The sequence below is a fragment of the Colletotrichum lupini genome, chromosome 5 (assembly GCF_023278565.1).
Source record: "Colletotrichum lupini chromosome 5, complete sequence".
Lineage (NCBI taxonomy): Eukaryota > Fungi > Ascomycota > Sordariomycetes > Glomerellales > Glomerellaceae > Colletotrichum > Colletotrichum lupini.
In genome coordinates, this window is record NC_064678.1 from 5,505,005 (window position 1) to 5,527,817 (window position 22,813).

The 22,813-nt window shown below is 44.5% G+C and overlaps 5 protein-coding genes across 5 annotated transcripts; 1 reads left to right on the forward strand and 4 right to left on the reverse strand.

Annotated features, from left to right (window-relative positions):
- Window positions 1–379: 379 nt before the first annotated feature.
- On the reverse strand, window positions 380–1,698 carry CLUP02_11048 (autophagy protein Apg5; the record flags this gene model as incomplete). Its single annotated transcript, XM_049290019.1, has 2 exons — window positions 380–940; window positions 1,393–1,698. The coding sequence occupies 2 exons, from the start codon at window positions 1,696–1,698 to the stop codon at window positions 380–382; spliced, it is 867 nt and encodes a 288-aa protein (XP_049147164.1).
- Window positions 1,699–2,509: 811 nt separating this feature from the next.
- Window positions 2,510–3,166, forward strand: CLUP02_11049 (uncharacterized protein; the record flags this gene model as incomplete). The annotated part of the gene is made up of 1 exon (XM_049290020.1): window positions 2,510–3,166. The coding sequence occupies one exon, from the start codon at window positions 2,510–2,512 to the stop codon at window positions 3,164–3,166; it is 657 nt and encodes a 218-aa protein (XP_049147165.1).
- Window positions 3,167–14,500: 11,334 nt separating this feature from the next.
- CLUP02_11050 (uncharacterized protein) lies at window positions 14,501–15,515 on the reverse strand (the record flags this gene model as incomplete). The annotated part of the gene is made up of 4 exons (XM_049290021.1): window positions 14,501–14,714; window positions 14,776–14,886; window positions 14,944–15,094; window positions 15,158–15,515. 4 exons carry the CDS (start codon window positions 15,513–15,515, stop codon window positions 14,501–14,503), a joined length of 834 nt encoding a protein of 277 aa, XP_049147166.1.
- Window positions 15,516–15,757: 242 nt separating this feature from the next.
- Window positions 15,758–16,658, reverse strand: CLUP02_11051 (uncharacterized protein; the record flags this gene model as incomplete). Its single annotated transcript, XM_049290022.1, has 2 exons — window positions 15,758–15,879; window positions 16,022–16,658. The coding sequence occupies 2 exons, from the start codon at window positions 16,656–16,658 to the stop codon at window positions 15,758–15,760; spliced, it is 759 nt and encodes a 252-aa protein (XP_049147167.1).
- A 473-nt stretch (window positions 16,659–17,131) lies between these two features.
- Window positions 17,132–21,205, reverse strand: CLUP02_11052 (uncharacterized protein; the record flags this gene model as incomplete). Its single annotated transcript, XM_049290023.1, has 7 exons — window positions 17,132–17,276; window positions 17,307–17,789; window positions 17,841–18,494; window positions 18,543–18,644; window positions 18,697–20,232; window positions 20,292–20,401; window positions 20,462–21,205. 7 exons carry the CDS (start codon window positions 21,203–21,205, stop codon window positions 17,132–17,134), a joined length of 3,774 nt encoding a protein of 1,257 aa, XP_049147168.1.
- Window positions 21,206–22,813: the final 1,608 nt, after the last annotated feature.

Genomic DNA, 22,813 nt, shown 5'->3' on the forward strand with positions numbered 1-22,813 from the left:
TGATCTACGAGAATTTTATAGAATAGCTCTCTTGATTACCACTACTATATTTAACAACGAAGGATAAGATCTCAGAACGGAGTGAGTATTCCACTGCTGGCTGCTAATATTCCCCAATGACTCGTATATCAAGCACTATCACGGGAAAATTAGGAAACAAGAGGGTTTATAGCAAACATGTATCGGGAAACCAACCCTCATAACCTGTGACGCGGAAAATGCTGCATTTAATTGCGAACTCCAATGAACTCCAATACCCTAGCCTAATCCTTAGGACGCCCTCCATGCTACGTGCTATCCATAGACCCTCCACACAACCATCTCCCATTTCCTAAATCCCCCCCCCCCCCCCCACCCACTCCCTCTCACTCGTTTCTTCTCACAGCAACACGACAGCCAAACAAAGCCAACCATCCGGATACGCCGCCTCGCGCATCAAATCCTCCAACGGCGCCGAAAACGGCACGGGCGAGCCGTGCAGCACGACGTTGGCGAGGACGGGGTCCCGGCTGGAGGGGAATAAGCTGGGCAGGTGGGCCTGCAGCGCGCGGCCTAGGGTCTGGCGGGTGCGGGTGCCGGGGATGACGGGGGGGACGAGGGTTTGGAGGACTTTGAAGGCGCCTGCTCCGGGGGTGTCTCCTGCTTGTGCTGGTGTCAGTGGTGGTGATGTCGCTGGAGGGACCTGTTGTGAGGAGGTTGGTGGTGGTGATGTGGTATCGGTGTTGGCGACGGTCTTGCTGCCGGTCCCGGGCGGGGGCGAGGACGGGATGTAGACGCGCAGGGGCACGTTGCGAAGGGGGGTGGGGGCGTTGAGGAGGAGGGCGTTTATTTTTGCAAAGGAGGCGTAGTCGTTGTCTTGGACTGCGTTCCAGAGGGACGAGGTGTCTGCTTTGGAGAGGGACATTATGCGTTTTGCGTTGCCGTAGCGGACGAAATCAGCCTGTTTTTGGGGGGTAAATTAGAGTGTATTAGGGGCATTTTTGAGTCAGGTGAGGCAAGGTTAAGAACTGGGATTTGGATAAGAAAGTCTGGAGCGTTCTTTGTTCGATGTGGGTGTGTGTTCCAGTGTGAGGTGATGACGGAGGAGAATGTGGAAAGTGGAAAGATGGAGGGGCAGGTGATGATGTGTTTGTCTCGTGGCGTTGTGTAAAAGCAAAAAAACAGCTTTGGGATGAGAGACATATGTTCAGGTAGCGTGGAATGGGCATGTAGCCGAGAAGATGGGTAAATTTGATTCTCAATGTATAGGATGAGACAAGGGAGCGACAGTGAAGACATGACGGGAAGGGGGCGGGGGTTCGAGAAACAGAGACAATGAAAGAGGTTGATGAAAGACACTGAAAAGAGGTTGGAGAAAGAGACAAGACATGTCTCTTTCGTAACTCTACTCACCTCTTTGACGCAGTTGAGAAAGGTGTCGCCGATATCCCAGCTATCGCCATCGCTGACGGTCAGGCGCCACGGTAACGTCGGCTGGTAGAGGTCGACGAGGAGGCCGAGGGGTAGGTTGCGGAGGAGGAGGTCCTCGTGGTGGAAGGCGGAGACGGGGTGGCGGAAGAAGGCGGAGCAGCGGGGGACGAGGAGGGCTAGGTAGGAGAAGCGCGGCAGGGAGGTGACGAGCGGGGTGTTTGGGGCGGAGGGGTGGATTATGTGGAGGGGGATCTGGGCGGACCAGAGGGTTTGGGGGATGGATGACATTGTTGTAGATGGGGGAGATTGTGGTGGGAGTGAGGTTGGGATGAAGGGTTTAGGCGTCTCGGTGGTGTAGTGAGATGAGAGGCGGATGAGAGACGGGTCAAGGAGTCATCGTAGGTGGTTGTGTTTGATGCTGGATCGGGTCTTCTATGCGGCCGGTGACGAGCTTGTAGGTACACAATGTGTTTGTAGGCCCGAGGAAGCACGACGGGAGTCCGGCGCGGAGGCTCTAAGGAGTGACGTTACAGATTGTCCGGCGTTGAACAAGTGACGGTCGGGACGGAGGCGGAGGTGGGGCACCTTGTCCGTCAGGAAGGCACCAGAGCCCGGCCGAAACAAAGCCCCGCCATCCGATGATTACCTAAGCTACGGAGTACCAAGGTACGAACAGCAGCAGCACCGCATTGCCTCTTTGAGTTACCCGGGCCATCCCTGGAGCTCCCACAGAGCTCACCCTGCACACCTCCAGCTCCCAGCTCGCACACCATCGGCATTATTTCGTCCTGCCTTGGCTGACTGTGTTGTGTAACCCTCCGGTAAGGCCCCAGACTCCCAGTACGGCGTACGGATAGCAGGACGTGGTCGGGGGATTTTCTCTGCCTGACAGCGGCTCCTTCCATGTCCACAGGGAACGTCCCTCCTTGGAGTCCATGCCTTCCGGGCGGCACTAGGGGGCGCTGAGGCGCTGAGCTGAGAAGATCCTACCGCAACTGCACCTCACTTCTTTTCATTTGGATGTGGTTTCAACCTCAACAACTACGCGCATTTCTGTTGGTCATGCTTTTCCAGCATCAGAACCGAGACATACTCATCCATGGTTGACTTGAGGCAACTAAAACACCATGGTGGACGGTGCCATCACGGCGAGATGTTGACCACCATGAAGCCCGCGGCAAAACTTTTGAAGCATGTCCGGCGAGGCGAGCCAGACATCACATCGCATATCAGGCATCACCATCTCGCTCTTATTGCGCGTACTTCGCACACTCCGTACACTCCGCACACGCCGTCCGCCCGCGAGCGTCGAATCGCCTCGAAGAATCCGTCTTTGAGCCTTGTTGCCTGCGGATCTTTCCATGAGAACGGATACGGGATAGAGGTCCAGCCTTCCAAGATTACTGTACGATCCAGCCATGATTCGTCGTCCGCCTCAAGCGCGTGCGGCGCGCCGAAAGGAGTCGGCATGCAAAAAATCCTGGAAAATCACTTCAGCGGCACGTCGTGGTCGGTCGAGACTCGATGGTTGCACATGACCCGGCCGATCATCCTCGCTTCGCGTCGACCGCCGAATCGTCGTCGCTTACGGAGTACATGCGTCTCGTCATTTTCGTATGGATACCTACACCCATCGCTATTTTCAACACGCTGCTTGGCCAATTTTGCCCGCCTTGTCCAATGTCTGCCGTCTTACGGATACTGCTGTCCCGTATCCACTGGTTCCCAAACCGGCTACCGACGAGCAGGGACATAGGACCTATCCAAGGACCAAAGCTATCTCTCGGGGAGCTGTCTTCTGGTTTTTTCTGCTCACTGAGTCGTCAATAATTTGAATCGCCGACCACTATTCGCACTACTTTTCGTCCACTACCACGCTATGGGATATACAGTGGGGTGCCGAAAGTTCGTGTGCAGCGCACAGTATCCCGCAAAAGTACTACTTTTCAACAGCGAATAAAAACTTAAATATAACAAGAAAAAGAAATCAAAAATTACTATATAACTAATTAGCTATTATATTAGTATATATTTAAGTTATATTATATTTTATTTAATTATAAAAGCGTTAAAAAAATCTTTTTAAAAATAGTTTCTAAGAGATTTTTATTATAGTGGACTATAGGGCCTTTTAAGTACGAATAGTACTGTGCTTCTTAGTAAATTCCTTTTTATTTTATACTCTACTTTTATTACGGCAGTGGGCATTAGGGCCCTATAGGCCCTATAGCTCAGCTTTAGGCTACGAGGCTAAGCTCTTAGTAATTATATAACGAGCTAAACCGCTAGGCCTAAAGGGCTAGCCCGCTAGCTTCTACTTACTATTCTATTTTTTTCTTCTTTATATTAAGTCTTTAGTTAATTAAGTTGATATAATAGCGTTCTAACCTACCTTAAGTTCCTTTTTATAATACTACTTAACGTTACTTAATTAACTATTCTTTAAAAATAGAATAATAATATCTTAATTAATTAATTACTAACTACCCTTATTAAAAAAGTATATAAGAGAGCTAAGTAATAGCTAACTAAATTAATTATATATAAGTAATATAATTAATACTCTCTAAATATATACCCCCTTTATTAAATATAATAGTTAGAAAATATAATTAAAGAGGCTAAGTCTCTTTTTATATTAACGGCTTTTAATAAAGTCGCTATTTTTATAAGTCTTAATAGAGCGTTATAGGCCCTAACGAAGGCGCTAAACTCTTAGTTATTAACCCTAAGGTTATACTATTTAACTAGCTAATAAAGCGCTTCTTACCCTCTATTACCTAGGCTAATTACTTAGCGTATTTTAATAATATAACTAATTAGCTTATTTTACTTATTTATATCTATAATAATATCTTTTTTAAAAATAATACTAAATAATATATTAACCTCGACCTTATTTAAGAGCTATATTTTAAAAATAATAAAAAGACCCTATTTAAGTAAATTGAATAGTAATTAAAGATACGTATTACTTAGTACTAATTAGAGTAGGTCCTAGCTTTTATTATTAGCTAGCTAAGTAATAATACTAAGTACTTATATATAATAACCTATAAAAACCTCGACCTTATATATACTATTATTATAGAGCTCTATATTATAAAAGAAGCCCTTACCTAAGCCTATATTAATAACGTAACTATAATTAAAAAGCTAGAGTAATTAAAAAACGGTTCTTAAACTAGCTTTATTTAAAATATTATTACCCTTAGTATACTAAAGTAGTAGCTAGTATACTTAGAGACGTAGGGTAACTACGAGACTACTTTAGCCTCGTCTTATCCCGTTACCTATAGCTCCTAAAAAATACTTAACGTACTTATTTTTATAAATAATAATACTAGCTTTAAGTTTAATTATTAGCTTTAGTATATTATAAAGCGCTTAGAAAATACTAATTATAATATAAATAAGTACTATTTAAAGTATATTATTAATAAGATTAAAAATAGTACTATAGAATTTATATATTTAATATTAACTTTTAATAAAATTACTATAGCTAAGTAACTACTTTACGAACTTAAGTCGGCTTATACTAGCCTAATTATTATAAATAACGCTAGTTATAAGCTAAACGTATTTATAATTATACTTAAAAACGTTTACTAAAAGCGCTCTATATTTACTAAGCTTGCGCATATTAATAAGCTTTTAAAATCTTAGTAAAAGCGCCGTTTTTATAATAAGCTATTTATATATTTTTATAACTAGGCTATATTAAAGTACCTAAATAATACGGCTACTTTTTAAAAATATATTAAGTATATCACTTAGCTAGCTAACGTAATATAGCCCCCTTTTATGAAAGACCGCCCGGTTAAGGCTTCTAGCTAGACTCGCTAGACCTCGGGTAGAAGTAATAAAAATAATAAAAGTAATAAAAATAATAAAAGTACTAAGGGTACTAAATAGGGCCGAGGTCGCACCTCTACCTGCGAGACGATCCCTAAAGCCTTATATTAAAAACTTAAAAATAATAGCGCTTATTTTATTTATAATAATACTAAATATATTTCTAAAGACTACTTTAAAAAGCTAAAGATTATTATAGCTATTATTAATGCTACTACGGGCCCTATTAAAATAGAGTTAGGTTTAAAAAACTAAAACCCTTAGTAAAAATAAACTCTTAGCTAGGGGATATATATAAAAAAAACAGAAAATTAATAATTAATTTAATAAACTTATAAGATCTCGTAAGGGGCTAGCCCCTTAAAATAAAGCTTATATTAATATTTAATAAATATAGAATTTACTTAAGAGCCTTACTTAATATAAGAGCTAATAAGTATAGATTTATAAATAACTACGTAACCCCTTTATTATAATAGTTCTATACGGCCCTATTTTATAAATTATTATACTTAATCCCTACTACTAGGTTTAATAAAGAGTAATTAAATAATACTAGCGTAATATAAACCGCTAACTTATATATTAATTAATAAGTCCTTTTAAAAGTACCCCTCCTCTGGCTTAATACGGGCCGCTACGACCTAATCCTAGGGTAAAAGTAATTTAAATATTACGAGGTAAACTTTAATATTCGCTACTAATAACTAATATAACCTAAGGACTTATTACTATAAAAAACGCCCTTTATTATTATTAAGGATATTAAAGACCTATATACCCCGGAAGTTATTAATATATAATACTAAATTAATACTAACCGCTAGTAAGACCTATTTGAAATAAATATAACCTATTATAACTAAAAGCTCTAGTAGTAATAAGTAAAGGGTATACTAATTAAGATATTACTATACTTATTAAAAATAACGGCCCGCTAAATATAATAGTTAAATAAGGCTAAGAATACGAAAAAAATAAAACGCGCCTTTAATAATACTAGTATTACCCCCGTAAAGAGGGCTAGATAATAAAAACTATACTTAATAATAATATAAATAAATATTATTTTTATTAGCACTCTCGATTTTAAAAAGAACTTAAAATAAAACGACGTTAAAATAAGCTTTATATTACTTTATAAGCTTAACTATATTATAAAAAATAAAAAGGAGGAGGTAAACCTCTTATATAACGATAACTAAGTTATTTACGACCTTATAATAACGAACTTATTAAAATATTTGTAGCCTTAGACCGACGTCTTTAATAAAATAGTTAGTAATATACTAGCGCCTTATAAGCCGTATAATTATAAAATCGAGCTCTTAAATAGTAATAAAGAGAAGCTAACTTACTACCCTCTATATAAGTAGTTAATACTAAAGCTAGAGGCTATAAAAGCCTATTTATTAAAATACTTATAAAAAGGATTTATTAAACTAAGTAATACTCTTTTTATATTACTAATATTATTTATAAAAAAGTATAATAATAATTTACGCTTTTATATTAACTTTTATAAGCTTAATAAAGTTATAAAAAAAGACTACTACTTATTACTATTTATTAACGAGACCCTCGCGCGGCTAAGTAGGGTAAAAGTATTTATTAAACTAAATATTAAGTAAGCTTTTTATTATATTCGCCTCGACCTAGCCTCTAAAAACTTAATAACGTTTAAAACTTATTACGGAGTATATAAATATAAAATAGTACCCTTTGGGCTTTATAACGGGCTTATTACGTATTAATAATATATAAATAAAATATTAATAAAGTACTTAAATAACTTTTATACGGTATATATAAATAATATCCTAATCTTTTTAAATAACCCCCTCTAGTACTAGGAGTACGTTATTAAAATACTAAACCGCTTACGGAAAATAGGCTTATAAGTAAATATTAAAAAGTACGAATTTAGCGTTATTTTTATAAAATACCTAGGCTTTATAGTTTTTATAAAAAGTATATAGCTTAATAAAAAGAAAGTTTCTATAATTAAAAATTAGAAACTACTTATATTATTTAAAAATATCTAGTCTTTCTTTAGGTTCTATAACTTTTATAAAAGATTTATAAAGAACTATGGCCGCTTAGCTAGGCCCCTTATAAAGCTAATAAGTAAGGGAGTTCTTTTTAACTTTAGTACCGACTATAAAATAGCCTTTGAGGCTATAAAGCTAGCGCTAACGTTAGTACTTATTTTTTATTATTTTAAGCTAGAGCTATTAACATAGCTAAAAACTAACGCCTCTAACTTAATATATACTAAAGCGCTATTATAATAATAAGAAGATAATAAGTTATAATACTTAGTAACTTTTTATTTAAAAATAATAAATAGCGCAGAGCTTAATTATACTATTTATAATAAAAAGTACTAATAATAATATTATATTTAGAAGAATAGCGCGCGGAGCTTATAAACTATAAGTATAGGTTTAATATTATTATAAACTATTAACTACTACTATTTTTTATAACTAAGCGCCTACTTAACTTATAATAAGCCTACTAAGCTAGTACGCTAATAAACTTTAATTTTTAAATTTATTATTACTTAAAAAAAGAGAACGTATTAACTAACGCCCTTTTATAAAAAACGGAGAATATCCGTATTTAGTAAGTATTAAAAGAGGCTAATAAGACCTAAGTCTTTTTATTACTAAGACTACTATCCCTTAATATCGTAGTAAAACTATAAGTATTATTAAGTACTATAGTTAGTTAATTATAGCTTATAATTAGCTCGCTCTTATTAAAAAACGAGCTCTAGGGGTATTTATTAATAAAAAAGATTTTAAAGTTTAATAAAGATTTTATTATAGCGTCCCTTGTGCTAATATAAGTATTAATAACTAAAAGGCGCGAGCGCTAGTTTATTTAAAATAATAAATTATTAATAATAAATAAAAAACTTATAATACTTAAAAAAAAAGAACTTTTATATTATAATTATCCGCGAGGTCTATAAATAAAAGCTTCTTGCCTATTTAAAGTATAATAAAGTTATAAAAATAATTAAATAATAATATTACTAGCCGGGCCTAATAGCGGATATTTACTAATATATATAAAACTATTATATTTATTACTAATTATAAAAACTACGTAATAAGCTTCTAGGGGAGCTAAGGCTATTTTTAATACCTAACTACCTATAGTAATATATTTTTATTAACTTTATAACTATCCTTATTAATTAAAAAGGATTTAATAATATTTAAGTAATAGTAAACTACCTAAATAAGAAAGTAATATCTATTCCTTATTATAAAACTATTATAATAAAAGATATAAGCTAGATATTTTATAAACAGATACTACCTATTTTTAGCTTACTAAAGACTATTATATTAGACTAAGGCCCCTAATTTATTTCTAATTTCTAAAAGGAGCTTTATAAGATTTACGGGGTTAAGCTATAGTTATTAACGGCTAACTACCTCTAAATGAATAGCTAAATAGAGGTACTAAACTAATATATCCTATAATAGTTAAGATTATTAATTAACTAGTACTAAAATAACTAGAGCGATATACTATTTATAGTTAACTTTATTTATATTACTTAGCTTAGCGAGACTATAGGGCTATTACTATATAAAATAGAATTCGGTCGTTAGCTACGGCTCTTTTTTAATTAGTCTAGGTAAACTTACTAATTTAGCTTTATAAAAAAAAAGCTAAACTATACTAACGCGTAGTATATAGCCTAGGGAATATATAAGGCCTAGGAGATTACTAAAGGTAATATAAAAGTTATTTAAGTATAATATAAAAAGTATACTAACTACTACTAGCGCTTAGATAACCTAAAACTAGGGGACCGGGTCTTTATTAATACCTCGTATTAGAAGTTTATTAACGTAAATAAACTATAATAGCTATAGGCCGGGCTATAGCCTATCGTTAATATTAAATAGGGGGGTATATAAATTATAGAACTATTAGCGGGTAGCTAGGTATACTTAGTTTTTTACTTAAATAAACTAAAAAAGGCTACTAACGACCTATTACTTAAGTAAAACTAAGACCCGTTATTACTAATTATTAATAATAATAGTAAACCGGAGTACGAGGTCTTAGAAGTTATTAAATTATACTTATATAAAAAAAAACTATAGTACTAAGTAGATTAAAAAGGATATAATACGGACCTAATTTAGTATAATATAAAGAGCTTTAAGTATATATTAGCGGCGCTCTAAGCATTCTATTACTAATACCTAATTACTAAAAGCCCGCTACGGAATATAAATATATAAATAAAAACTACCGCGGCTAGTAATTTACTATTACTAAAGGATAATAATAATATAATAATAATAATTATAGCTATAGATTTATTAAAATAAAAAGTAATTTAGAGGTTTATTTTTAGTACTACGGATAGCGCCCTCTAGTATAGAGGGGGGGGTAATATTATAATAATAAGTATTAGGGCCTTATAGGCCCTATAGCTTAGCCTTAGGCTACGAGGCTAAGCTCTTAATAATTACGTAACGAGCTAAACCGCTAGGCCTAAAGGGCTAGCCCGCTAGCTTCTACTTACTATTCTATTTTTTCTCTCTTTATATTAAGTCTTTAGTTAATTAGGTTAATATAGTAGCGTTCCGACTTACCTCGAGTTCCCTTTTATAATACTTTTATATTTTATTATAAAGTACTAGTATAACGTACTTTAAAATATATATAAAATAGTCCTATATACTTTATATACTTAAGTATTTTATAAAAGTTTTAAATTATATTATTTATACCTAAGTTAAGAAGATATTTATAATAATAAAGAGACGTAGTTAGTGGGCTATAAGTGACGCACTGGGAGGGTGTATACGAACTTTTGGCACCCTACTATAGACTGTCACTCCTCGCACACCCCTTGGCCTTCACTTATATTCGACCCGGCGGCCGATGCTACGCGGCAGGCAACACGCCGCACACGCAGGCAGGGCATAGGACGCAGTTAAAGGAAAAAGCAAAAATACACCGCGTGCCACGCTGTAGCTCCGAGACAAGAGGTTTGGTTACACGAGAATGAACCAAATGTCCCCACCCTCTGTGTCTCTCTCTCTCCTATGATGTTCAGGCATCTCTCAGAATCTCACTCTCTTTGGCTCTGAAGCTCTCTAAGCTCTCTCCATCTGGGGGTGTTATCCACCAACCAGGAGCTTACACAACTCGCACACCCCTCCTTCGTTGAGCTTTTCTGCCAACAAGCTCCAGCCTCCGCCGCCATCTCATACAACTTCTTCCCAAGACATTCCTTTTCCTTTATTTGCTTTTTTTCTTTCCTTTGCAAAACCTCTTTATTTTCCCCAGTCTTGGGGGCAGGCCTTGGTCGCATTCGGGACCGTGTCGGTGGCCACAGCACATTATGGATAATATTTCCCCGGAATAAATCTCACCAACCCAGTCTGACCGTTAGACCACGAGGTTGGGTGATCACTGATGCGTTCACAAGGCGTGGGGCGGGGAGGGGACCAATAATCCTTTGGAGATCAAAATGCCAGGGTCTTTGGTCAAAACATATCCGCGTCCATAACAAGTTGCGACTGCAGTATCTCACATGAGCGACTCAATCTATCCGTACATCTCACCATATCTCTTACCATCTCCATACCCCAGAGCGGTCAAACCGCCGCGGATTCAGACGGAGGGGGGTGGTGACGAGTCAATACCCCCAAGACCAAACTAGAGCGAAACCCTTTTTTTTTTTTTTTTTCCTTTCTTAACGCGTACTTTCACGCTTTCTCATCTCAATTTTACCATCACCAGGAGGGGATTCCATAATGGCGCTTTAATGCCGTCCTAGCGCAGTTCACTAATCGGCAATCGAGGCGAGCTATCAGATTTCCAGAGAATACTGCGCGTTAGCACCAGCAAACGCATCCCTGTCAGCGTCGCGCTGCTGGCTAGGCACCTCTATTCGTGTACGCACTTCACTCTCACACACACACACACACACACACACACACACACACACACACACACTTCAACAAGTCTCTTGGAATGCTATCCAGGGTTTTACGATAGTTAAAGTCGAAAGCGAGTCTAGCACCTCCTTTTACACTACCTTAGTAACGTAACTTTGGGTAACTCTGTCTGGTTTCTGTTTCTTTGCTTTTTCTTCTTCTTCTTCCTGTACAGGTCTCATACCGGCAATGGATTACCTATATCTGGCATGTTCTGCTCTTCCCGCCCCCATTTCCAGACTTTCTATGCGTTACTTTGTAGAGTCTACATAATACTTAGTCGACGCCCCCCTCCACGCTCCCCCTCTCCTTTCGTCACTTCTCTAAGTACCTTATTATTAAAAAAAGTTAATTCTTTCTAAGTTATAAGTACAAGAATATAGTTTTAATAAAATAATATAGTACTTACTTAGTACTTAAATTAAAATATTTTTTTAAGCTCACTATAAAAATAAATAACTATATTACTAACTACTTATTATCGAGGTTTATAACGCTATAGCTTTAATTATAATAGCTTCGCTTATAATAAATAAAAAGTCTAATTATAAGTCCTTTAAAAGCCTTTTTTTAAGGGCTATAAGAGCCTTTAAGTATATTAAATTAAAATACTTATTAAAATACTAATAACTAAACTAACCCTACGATAACGGCCTTAATAAAGAAACTAAAAAACGAACTAAGAAATAATATTAAAATCCTTATTACTATTAAGTATAATTTATAAAAAATAGTAATATAGCCGTAGAATATTAATAATATATTTTATATTAAAAAGACTATTATTAATACTAACGAGATAAATAAAGCTATATTAATATAATACCTCGGCTTCTTCTTATAGCTTAAGGATTATAACTTTAAATAGTATTAAAAGTTTATTAAAAAAACTCTTTTAAGTACTTTAATATATTTATTACTATTTTTATAATAATAAAACTCCCGGTACTTATATATAAGCGTAGGTTATTTATTTTTAAATAATAATATTAGCTTATTAATAAGCTATTAAAATTATAATTCTAACGATCCCTTAATAAGGGAGAGGGTAGAATAAAAGAAAGAATAGGTAATTTATAAAAAGGGTTAAGGTTAAATAGTATAGAATTTGAGGGCAGGGTAGCGTCTATATATACTACGGCAATCCTCTAGTAATACAAAACGATGGAGTTAAACAGTGCTTTCGTCACTTCTCATTCCTGATAGAATCACTCAAACGAGATGGCTGCGCAGCACAACGCAGCAGCAGCAGCAGCAGCACATGCGCTGCGACCTTCTTTCATGTCCTTGCATCACCTCACCCTCTCTCTGCCGCTGACGCCGCCCTGCTCTTACTCCCTTTCGATCAGTCTCTCAGTCCGTGCCGTCCCAAAGTACCTTTGAGGTCGAGTGACTTGTGAGTGACAACGTCAGCAAGAACGACGAAAGAGCTTCTCTGCAGAGCCCAATCATCAGTTTGAGTCTCCAAAAAACTCGAGGCTCTCACCACCTTCTCACTCAAACCCGCAAAGCTACCCTTGTCGTCAACCTCTCTGCCTTGCTCACACGCCCCCCCTTTGCCAGGTTGTATTCCCTATGCTTGTTCCCGTACCTTTCCCATCACATTTTTGCCGTTTTCCCCATATCCTACGATGACCGCAGAAGGCCGGGAATCTCAAAATCGCCCAAGAATTGCAACGCAACCACCCCAAATCCAATCTTAGCACCTCCAACTCCAAGTCTCCAAGTCATGTTGACTGACCCAGGTGCCCAAGCCAAAACCACCAAAAATCACATTTCATAAACCCCTAACCCGGCACAACCTCCCAAACAGAGTATGGTCTTCCCGTTGCCTTACCGCCTCATCCCGTACCCGCAGCCCTCCCCTCCCCGTACCTTTGGTTCTGGTTCTGGTTCTGGTTCTGGTTCTCTCCCGCTGCCCTCGTCCTAACCCCCTTGGCGCGCCGTGTGTGCGTTCAAAGACGACCATCACGGCCATCGCGACCACCACCTCTTTCCCACGCCCCGCGTCCCACCTGCGTGTCAAACCGCCCGCGCCGCCGCCGCCGGCCTCGCCTTGTCCAGCCTTCCTCCCCCGTCAGCCACATACCCTACGTCCCCCATCGCCGTGTCCGTTCATCCCGTCCGACCGTGCAGAAGAAAGGGCGCACCTTTTCTCCCGGTAACCCAAGTGAAGGTGCAAGGACCCTCTTCCCCCCTCCCCGTCACTTACTACCGAGTACTATTGCCAACAACCGCACTTATCATATCAACCTGGGATGTGCTCTACTACCGCTCCCGTACCCATGCCCCCGGGAGAAGGGGAGAAGGGGGGAGCCACACAGCTCAAGAGAACTGATCCCATGGCACTGGGTCCCGGTCCGTCAGTCCCGCGGCGTCCGCCCCCCCTACGGGTAGCAGGCACCAGGCCTCGATCCCTTATTTCAGGTTTTTTGACGTTGTGTCGAAACGTTGATCTGGCACTTTGAGCTGTAGAACACGACGACGACGCCGCCGCCACGCAGCAGATGACAGGACTCGGTGACATCCAGCAGACCGCCACAAACACATCCCCCCATCCCCCATCCACCGGTTCCTTGGATCTGTTGGGGCGGCTTTGGAGTGTTCTAGGTCGTTAATCGTGTGAAAAGTGCGGGAGAGGGGGGGAATGCTACGCCGGCCAGGCCCGATCACACTCTCCCTCTCTCTCCTCCAGGCCCAGCATATGGCGGCCTCGGGAATTGCTGAATGTGCTTTTGCCCTTTTTACAACTCACCTTTTACTCAAGGGCCTAAGGTGCTAAAAGGTAGTATCATGTAGCTTGCCAAGCCGTGTGCGCGTATCCCCTGCTCTGCCGTTCCGGGTTCCTACTATCACTACCTACCTCGTTGGGCATATTTTGCCGTCGTTTTGGTGAACCTAGTTGAAGTACAATGTAAAATGAAGAAAAGGGGGTTAAGTAGCTGTCAAAGTGTCAAAGTCGCAAACCGTCCGTCCGTTTGACAGGGAAACCGAAAAGCCTAGTGTGCGAAAGAGAGAGAAAAAAAAGTGATTGATGACTGATGCAATCCCGATTCCCAACCCGCCAAGTCTCGTTCCTACAATCGATCACATTTTTTGTTCGAATTGCTCTCACACCGGTTTTACGGATACCTATGTGTGCTAGGTTACAACCTACACCAGGGGGGGGGGGGGGGCAAAGCGCAAAGTGCAAGGGGGAAGGGGGAAGGGGGTTTGTTCGAGAGTTGTAATGTTATAGGTGATAGAAGTTATGACCCCAAGTAGCCCAGGTACGGGGAGGGAATTTCCTTACTTGGACGGACGGACGGACGGCATTCACAACTTGCGGTCACGGTGACAGGAGACATGAGTCTCACTGAGGTGTAGTAAGGCGGCGCGGCAAAAGTTTTGGTAAGTTGGGTAGTAAGGCGAAGGGGTTGAATCTCTCTACTAATGCAGATGTCTCTTTTCGTGGTCCCTGTCCTGCACGTGTGCGCGTGTGCGCGTGTGCGTGTGTGTGTTGCGCCTGGGCTGCCTTCCGGACGTAAAATCTTCGGCCGCAATGCAAAGCGGCGCGATATACGGCATACACAAGTAGACCATTCCATCAGCGATCAGGATACCCGAGACCGGGGAGGCGGAGGGGGCCTGGGTGCTGGCTTATTGTTGGTTTACCCTACATTTAGTATTTACGGCTTGTCATTGTCCCCACGTCTTTGCCCTGAAACAGGTGAGGCGAAAGCAAATCTGATGTATCTGTAATTTTTTTTCGTCGTCCCAGAGAGTAACGGATATGTGATTAATTGACTGTACAAAGTACATGTATTCTTCAATTAGCTGAGTGTGGTGTGACGGGGACGTTACTTGTCACGTCAGTTTTTATACAAGGGTACTATTACTACTACTACTGCTACTATACGGAGTACCACGCCCGCGGATTGCGTCGGTGTCGGTGTGGGGTTTGCGCTCATTCGGTTTCCCGGGGGGGGGTTCGATGGCTTTGGACTGTGTCGATATATGAAGAGGTTGCAGACCTCGCCATCGCTCAGTTCTCATGATTTTTCTTGTCTTTCTTGGGAAGTCGCGAACGGACGTGACGGACGGACATTGCAAACAAACCCCGCCCTCCTTCTCCCACGGATCAATGTTCCTTGGGAGTTTGGAGGTGACTGGCGAAAGGCTGCTCTGTTTCTCCAAGCTCCCTGACTGGGTCCACGAGTCGAACCGCTGTTCTGTTTGGATCAATCTGTAGATACTCTGCCACAGAAGCGCGTAAATAACCATGTTCAATCATTCATCACCATATTCGCCGTATCAAGAGGAGAACCCAAAGTTCCAGGGCAATAGTTTTCATAATAGTACTAATATACTAAGGAACAAAAACATAATTCAAAAGAGAAAGAAGAAGCACTTCCCGCCACGCCTCTTTCTCTCTCTTTCTCTCTCAATCTCCTCGTTTGGTATCTCCTCCACTGAGAACAAAAACTGAAAATAATCTCACCCTAGAAATAGAACGAGCCATCAATTCACAGACAAAACTGCACTTCCCGCCCTCGAACCTTTCCAGATGAAACCACCAACTTCCAGACCCCGCCATAACAACCAGAACCGAAAAAGCAGAACCAACATTTAGGTGAATCCAGTTCTCCGAGAATGAGGGGGAGGGGGGGGGGGGGGGGGAACAAACAACCGCCCCCACACACCAGCCACACCACCGCCACACCCAAGCGACACGGAACCGCGAAGAGGACACGAGAGGGACCGGGGGGATGGGTGAGGGACGGGGGGAGCGGGGGGGGGGGGGGGGGGGGGGGGGGACAAACCACAACGGCCACGACCTCGACAACAACACGGACGATGATGAAAAAAATGAAAAAAAAAGTCCCCATGGAAATAGGATAAATATATATAAAAAAGAGGTTTTGCAAATGCTGCCCAAAAAACGTAGTACCAAAAAACAAATACGCAAACGCAAACGCAATGCTTTGTTTGGAGGGAGGTGTGTTGTTTCAACAACCAACCAGAAGCAGAGAGAGAAAAAGGACAAGAAAAAAAAGATAAACAACAAGAGGGCGCGAACCAAAGAACTCGGCTACGAGTCTTGTCTTTTATATGCAAAATCCTTCCTCCACCTGCCTGCTCGCCCCCTATTCCACCCTCCTCCTCCTTTCCTTTCCCCCCCTCCCTTTTGTCCACCGAACCGATTTCAAAAACGACCCTGCGGAGGTCCAGCGCCGTCTGATAACGACAGAGAGTGGCAGTAAAAGAACAAAAGCACTTGTCCAAATCCCATCTTCTCCTCTCCCCGTTGCCCCCCTCTCTCTCCTGCTTGGCCCCATCACCCCCTTTAACCGCCGGCCTACCACTCCAGAATGCTGCCCCTCCGCATCCATCCCCTCTCCTTCCTCCCTTATCCGTCGGCTTCATCGTCCAGGTTCGAGCGTAGGTGTATATATTGCGTCGCTGACACGTCGGCCGTAATTGATGAAAGACTTTTGGTCCGGTAGAGCACCATCTCGCCAATGCGTATACGGAGGCAATATAAGCTGTCACAAAACCAAGGGAGATCCGGTCAAAATACCGTGAAAGGTGATAAATTCGAGGGTTATATTTTTTGTACTGCGTAATCGTATAGCGGTTCCTTTATAACAAAAAGTGTTTTTTCCGGTTTCCGGGGGTTTCCAGGGGTCAAGGTGATCTCCAAGTAGGTACGAGAAATGAAGTTGAAAAATGAATTTCGAATTCGCAAAACGCCGGTTCATGGATGTTTGTTGTTTGGGGTATGAAGAATTTCATGACCAAGAGCGGAGGGTGGGAAGCGTCTGTCCCGTCTCCTTTTTCCTCTGGCCCGCGCACACACATTGGCATTTCGTTCCGCCCAAGATTTTGATTCCTCCCAATTAGTCTGTTGCCTTTTGTAAAAGCTTTCCATAATACCAAAATATTTCCATCCCGGTCCCCGGTGTTTCTGTCGTCATTTGAAAATCGCGAGCGCGCGCAGGGGAGTCTTCTTCGTGTACTGTTTCTCCGCTTTGGTAGAGGTCGCTGCGTGTGGGGAGGTTTCCCGTTCTTTACATCTGCATAGGGTGTCCAGGGTGTCCGGGGTGTCCGGGATGCCCGTGGTAGCCGTGTCCGTGGTTCTGCGGGTGACCGTGACCCGATCCGTTGCTCAACGAGCGGTGTCCCTGGTTTGGAGAGTTGTTCGCGCTGCGGTGGTGAGGTTCGATGAAGGATGCCATGGACATGGGGCCCGGGTGGTGGTGGTGATGGGCCGGCGGTGCGGACGAGGGTGGCGGAGGCGGGGGGATCGTAGGCCCCGTGTGGCTGTTGGTGCTGCCGAAGCTGCTGGAGCCAACCCTCGGGTTTTCGGTGAAGAGCTCCTTCTCGATGTGTTGAAGGATATGCATATCAATCGTTAGCGAGCTAGATGACTGGGCATGCATATCAAGCATGCTAATGGTGCGTCGGAACAGCATCTTCAGTTCTTCAGCAGACACGAGATGGTGCAAGTACGGGTCCTTGAAGGCTGCTGCCAAGATCAAGAGGTTGCCCCATTGCCTGTGGTCGTTAGTATTGTCCCAAATCATTAGGGGGAAAGTCACAACTTACGCATGGGCTGTGCCAAAGATGTTGGTGACGAGAAGACGCTTGCTGTCGACACCGTGGAAGGCCCGGGTACTCTGAATGAGGGCCTTGATACCTCTTTCGGCGTATGCCTTGACTTCTGGGTCAAGCTCATCGTGCCGACGGATTCCGTGAGAGCCTTGCCCGACGAACGCAGTCGCGTCGTGTTGGGTGAAGACGCCAATGTGTCCCACAGTCTCCTTGTTGAGCATGCCTGAGCCATCAGAGCGCTGCTTCAGCCTGTCCGAAACCTCCAATACGAATCTGACAAAGGGCCGGTAGATGATGACTCGAGCACCCCAGTACTTGGCACGCAACCGCGCATCGATGAGTTCCTTTGCTGGCTCATCGTCCTCGTTGAAGTGGAAGTCCTTTGATACCCACTGCATGCTTCTCAGCTGCTCCTCCAAGTTCTGCACTTTAGACATCTTGTCATTGATCGAAACGTGGATGTCCTGGGGGTCGTAGAGCAAGTTGTGAATGGTGTTTAGCGTCTTTCGCAGGTACAACTGTCCGATGTAAGAGTCTCGCACTCTAACAGATGTCTCGTTCTCTATGAGCTTCATATTAGGCCACGGCATAATGTGCTCGTAGTCGAGACCTCTGGATCGTGGAAGTTCAAGTTCCGCAATGATATCGCTTGAGCGTTGTTAGCATTGACCAGTCATCTGGTGTCATGAGACCTACTTTTCGAGTTGCAGGCAGCTCCAGTATGCGATGAGGACCATGTTGTCGCGCTTCTTCTCGACGGGATTCTCGAGGCTCATCTTTGAGAAGCGGTCCATGTCACTGCATGGGTATTAGTTTCCATCAATCTGGTATCCGTGTTCGGTCAACTTACCGGCGCATGATCATGTTCAGAGCTCGTGCGGCATTGAAGAACATGGCGTCACTCTCCAATACTCTACCTAATTGACCATGGTACAGACCAGCAAAGATGAAAGTCTGCGCGTGCTTCATCGTCCAGCCAGCCATGTGGTTGCCCATAATGTCAGAGGCATAGGCGAAATATTCCAAACCAGGAATAATGTCGTAGTTGCGCTTCATCGTGTTGGACTTCATGCTGCCGGCGCCGCTGCCCTGTAGTGAAGGCCGTCTGCTGGGAAGACTATTGGCCTGCTCCTTTGGCGAAGGTAACCCTGAGGAATGCGAATGCGCGGAATATGAGGGAGGCGAAGCCTGCGCACCGGGGGAAGATGGATAACCGTTCCTGTTCATGGGAGAGTTCTGGCTGTGTTCTACCATGTCCCGGGGGAGGTCCGGAATCTTGGACTGGTGCAGGCAGATCTTGCCCAAGGCGAGAATGACCAACACAAGGGCGTTTTCAATGGTCCTATGCGGCCTGCCCGGCTTCTTGGGAAGCTGTATCGTCTCTTCCTGCTGCTGATCTACTGCTGGCGAAGACCGCTTCCGCTTGTTTGACATTTCTGGGTAGCTGCTCGTCGGCGCGACGAACTTGGCGACGCCAGGTGCAGTCGGCTTGGGCTTCTTCTCGGTTTGCGCAATGTTGTCCAAGAAGCGTTTGACAAGGACTCTCAGGTCGCCGGGGAGAATGATTGGATGCAAGGTGAGGACATGAGTCTCAAAGCTGTTGATGTATGCCTTGACCTTTTCTTCAGAAAAGTCAGGTGCACCATCGGGTGTAAGCGTTCCGCTGATGTATCCCATGCTCGTTGGCGGGCTCAGTCCTCCGACTTGGCCCCAAGCCTCACCCGGGGAGGGCGAGTTTCCAGTCTCGGAGAAGTTGTCTTCCATGACATCCATTGTGCCGAAGGCCTCCGAAGCTGCAATGCTTGTAACGCCGCGGTTGGAGTCTTGTCCGCTTCCTTCTCCGCGCCCGTACAGTCGCAGAACACCGCGCTTCTCTTCCTGGGCGATGGGGTACTCTTGCGGGTACTTGACATTCTCCCTCTCCAGAATTCCCTGGGTCATCTCCTTGACGCCCGGCCAGAACAAAATTGTGTCGGCTCTGGTTGTGTGGTTTACCGGGATCGAAGGGGGACCCGGCGCTACAGGTGGTCCAGGAGGGTTGTCGGGCGCGTCGTCGTTGTCCATATCTGTATCGTGGATCTGGTGGGCCAGGTCCGTCTCGCCAACAGCCATGGGCTGCGGCTCGTGCATCTCTTCGTCGGGTTGAGGGTACGTTTCCACAGGCGGCGCGGCAACTGGCGACGGTGACTTGACAAGCGACTTGTCGGGAGAATCATCTGAAAGCGGCGGTGCTTCGGCTTCCATCTTGATGTTGTGCATGTTCAGCCTCTGCTCCATATTGTGCATCCACCTTTGCTGGGCGGCAATCTGCGCCTCGAATTTGGCCTCCATTGCGCTCTTCATCTCAGAAATCGCTTCCAAAATGTCGGTTTGGCCCTTGTCAATCCTGTTTTCCAGTATCAGCAAGAAACATTATTTGAGGGAGGGGAGGCAAACTCGACTGACGCCTTTGGAATAGGATCACGATATTTACACTCGACACCCTTTTCTCTGCAACTTTTGCAAGGCTTAGTTTCGTCACATTTCGCCTTGAGCTGCCGACAGCTGTCACAAGCCTACAAAACACATAATCAGCGCAAACTCATATAGTTGAAGGGCGGCTCGCGCAGTCGCACCTGAGAGGCTCTTGTTGCCTTGCGCTTGGCGGTGGAAGAGAATTGTGCGTATATCGACTCGGGAGGGGGTTGCGGTTGGTACTGCGGTTGCTGTTCATAATGTTGCGGTGGTGGAGGCGGTTGAGCCATGGGAGGAGGAGGAAAGCTGCTTCGGTAGCCCCCCGGCGTGGGGGGCATCTGCTGTGGCCCGTTATCGTAGCTCATGTGTCGTCGAGAATCGTCGGGGTACGGTTGGTGGGAAGGGTGCGGCGGCGCAGAGTGCGGCGGAGGAGGGAGGCCGTCCTGTGGCCCGCCTCCTGTCGAGTGAGGCCTTCTTGGGTGAGAGAGGTTCTCGTCGTGCGGCTCCCTCTTCACGCCGCCAGGGTCTCGGTTTGGGAACGGTGGGTAAGGCGGGTGCGCAGGTGAGGGCGGGTGTCGATAGTGGTCCTGCATGGGCGTGTAAGGAGACTCTGGCTCATGGTGTCGTCGGTCGTCGGGATGATGTTGCGGCGCCGGGTGAGGAGGGTGATGAGGCTCGACGGAGCGAGGAGGGTACGGGGGCGGCTGCTGCTGGTGGTTATATGGCGCAGGCGGCGGCGCGTGTTGCTGGTGAGGCGGAAGAGGATGTTGTTGGTGCGGCGTCGACGGGTGCGAGGGCGGCGGGTGGAGTGGTGGTAGATGGTGTTGCGGTCCGCCAGGTGGTGACCACGAGTTGGTGCTCGAGAGACGGGGGCGTTTGTTGTCAGGCTGCCCCGGAGGATCCATGCTTGATATATATGTACATACGTACAAATGCTTATGAAAAAAACAAGAGACGAAGCGAAAATAGGGTCAGGCCAGATCCGAGGAGAAGGTGGCGGCCATGGAAAAGCTATGGGCAACGAGGAGGAAGAGCCAGACGTCCCAGTTCCGGTCCGGTCCAGTCCAGTAGTCTCTCTCAAAGCTGGGCCAGCGCAACGCAACGCGACGCAGAGACGGGAGCAGCAGTAGACGGGGATGAGGATAGGAGGGAGCGAGAAGGACAAGCGAGCAACCAAGCGACCAAGCAAGCAATCAATCAATCAAGCAGGAAGCCTGTGTGAGTTGAGGGAAGCCGGGACGGGGAACGGAGATCAGGTTGGGTTCTGGGTCTGGGGCAGCAACAATTGGAGGCTCTCAGTGTTTGGATGAAAGCATGGGGCCGTGGTGGTTCCTCTTCCTGATGGCGGCGTGTCTGTACGTTGTATGTACGGTACAGAGTGGTGGTCCACGGTATACCGGTACGGAGAAGTGCAACGTAAGTGTACGAAGTACGCACAAGAAGGGTAGGTCGGTGTGAAAGTCGGAGAGGTACGGATAGTACCAAGTAGAGGAGGGTGAGGGTGAGGAGTAGTGTGGTCAGGTAGGAGGAGGAAGAGGTACTTGGCAACCCAATGTCGGGGATCTAAGTCGTTGGGAGTCGAGGTGTTCGTATCCGTAGACCTGGGGATGTATCTGTAGAACCTATCTTGGGTGTCAAGGACCAAGGACCAAGGAAGGTATCCGTAGTAGTAGGGTAGGGACTAGGAGTCTGCTGGGAGTGGAAGGGCGGAAGAGGAGGCGCGGCGGCGGCGGCGCGCGGCGAGGGACGGGAAGCTCGATTCGAGTCGGCTCGAGGAGTCTTCCTACTCGCCTTTGGGAACCCGATGTGGTGAGCGGTTTGAAGTGTTCCCGGCTGTGTGGTTCTTGAAACTTGGGAAATGGGATTTTCCCACTCTGCGAATGCGCCCGGATGCCCAAAGGGTCGGCTTGGAACTCGAAGGGGGCGGGGATCAGCGCGTTGGGCAGAGATGGAGCTTCCGCTATTTTTGCTCTCTCTCCTCTTTCTTCGGGTTGCGCTGCCTTGGAGGTTCGACGGGGGTGACGGTGTGAGCGAGGTGGGGAGGGGGATCTCTCTCTCTTTCTCTCCGACTGTTGACTTGCGCGTAGAGGAGGGAAGAAAAAGAAGGTCAAGAAAAACGTCAAATTCTCAAGCGGCGGCGAGACGGATGGATGATGATGTCCCGGTCGCCATATACCTTGCTCCCGCGCAGAGAGTAGACGAGCGCCACGGCTACAAGGTACACGCACGAAGTGGAGGTGTCGGCACGAGGTACTCGGTACGCTTGCTCGACGGAGTAGGTATCCTTTACTCTAATGTACGATGGCGGGTTGGGTGTGTAGACTCGGATGTAGGGTGCGAGAGGAAAAGTTGGAGGCAAAGGCAGAAAACGGGCACCACCCGTCCCAAGGCGGTCTGCTTTTGGTGGCCTGGTCTGACTCTTGTTGACTACCCGTATGCAAGTACCTATCCTTCTCTTCGGTCCTCTATTCTTCTTGGAGCTCTGGAGCTTGGCCGAGGGGTACGCGATGTGG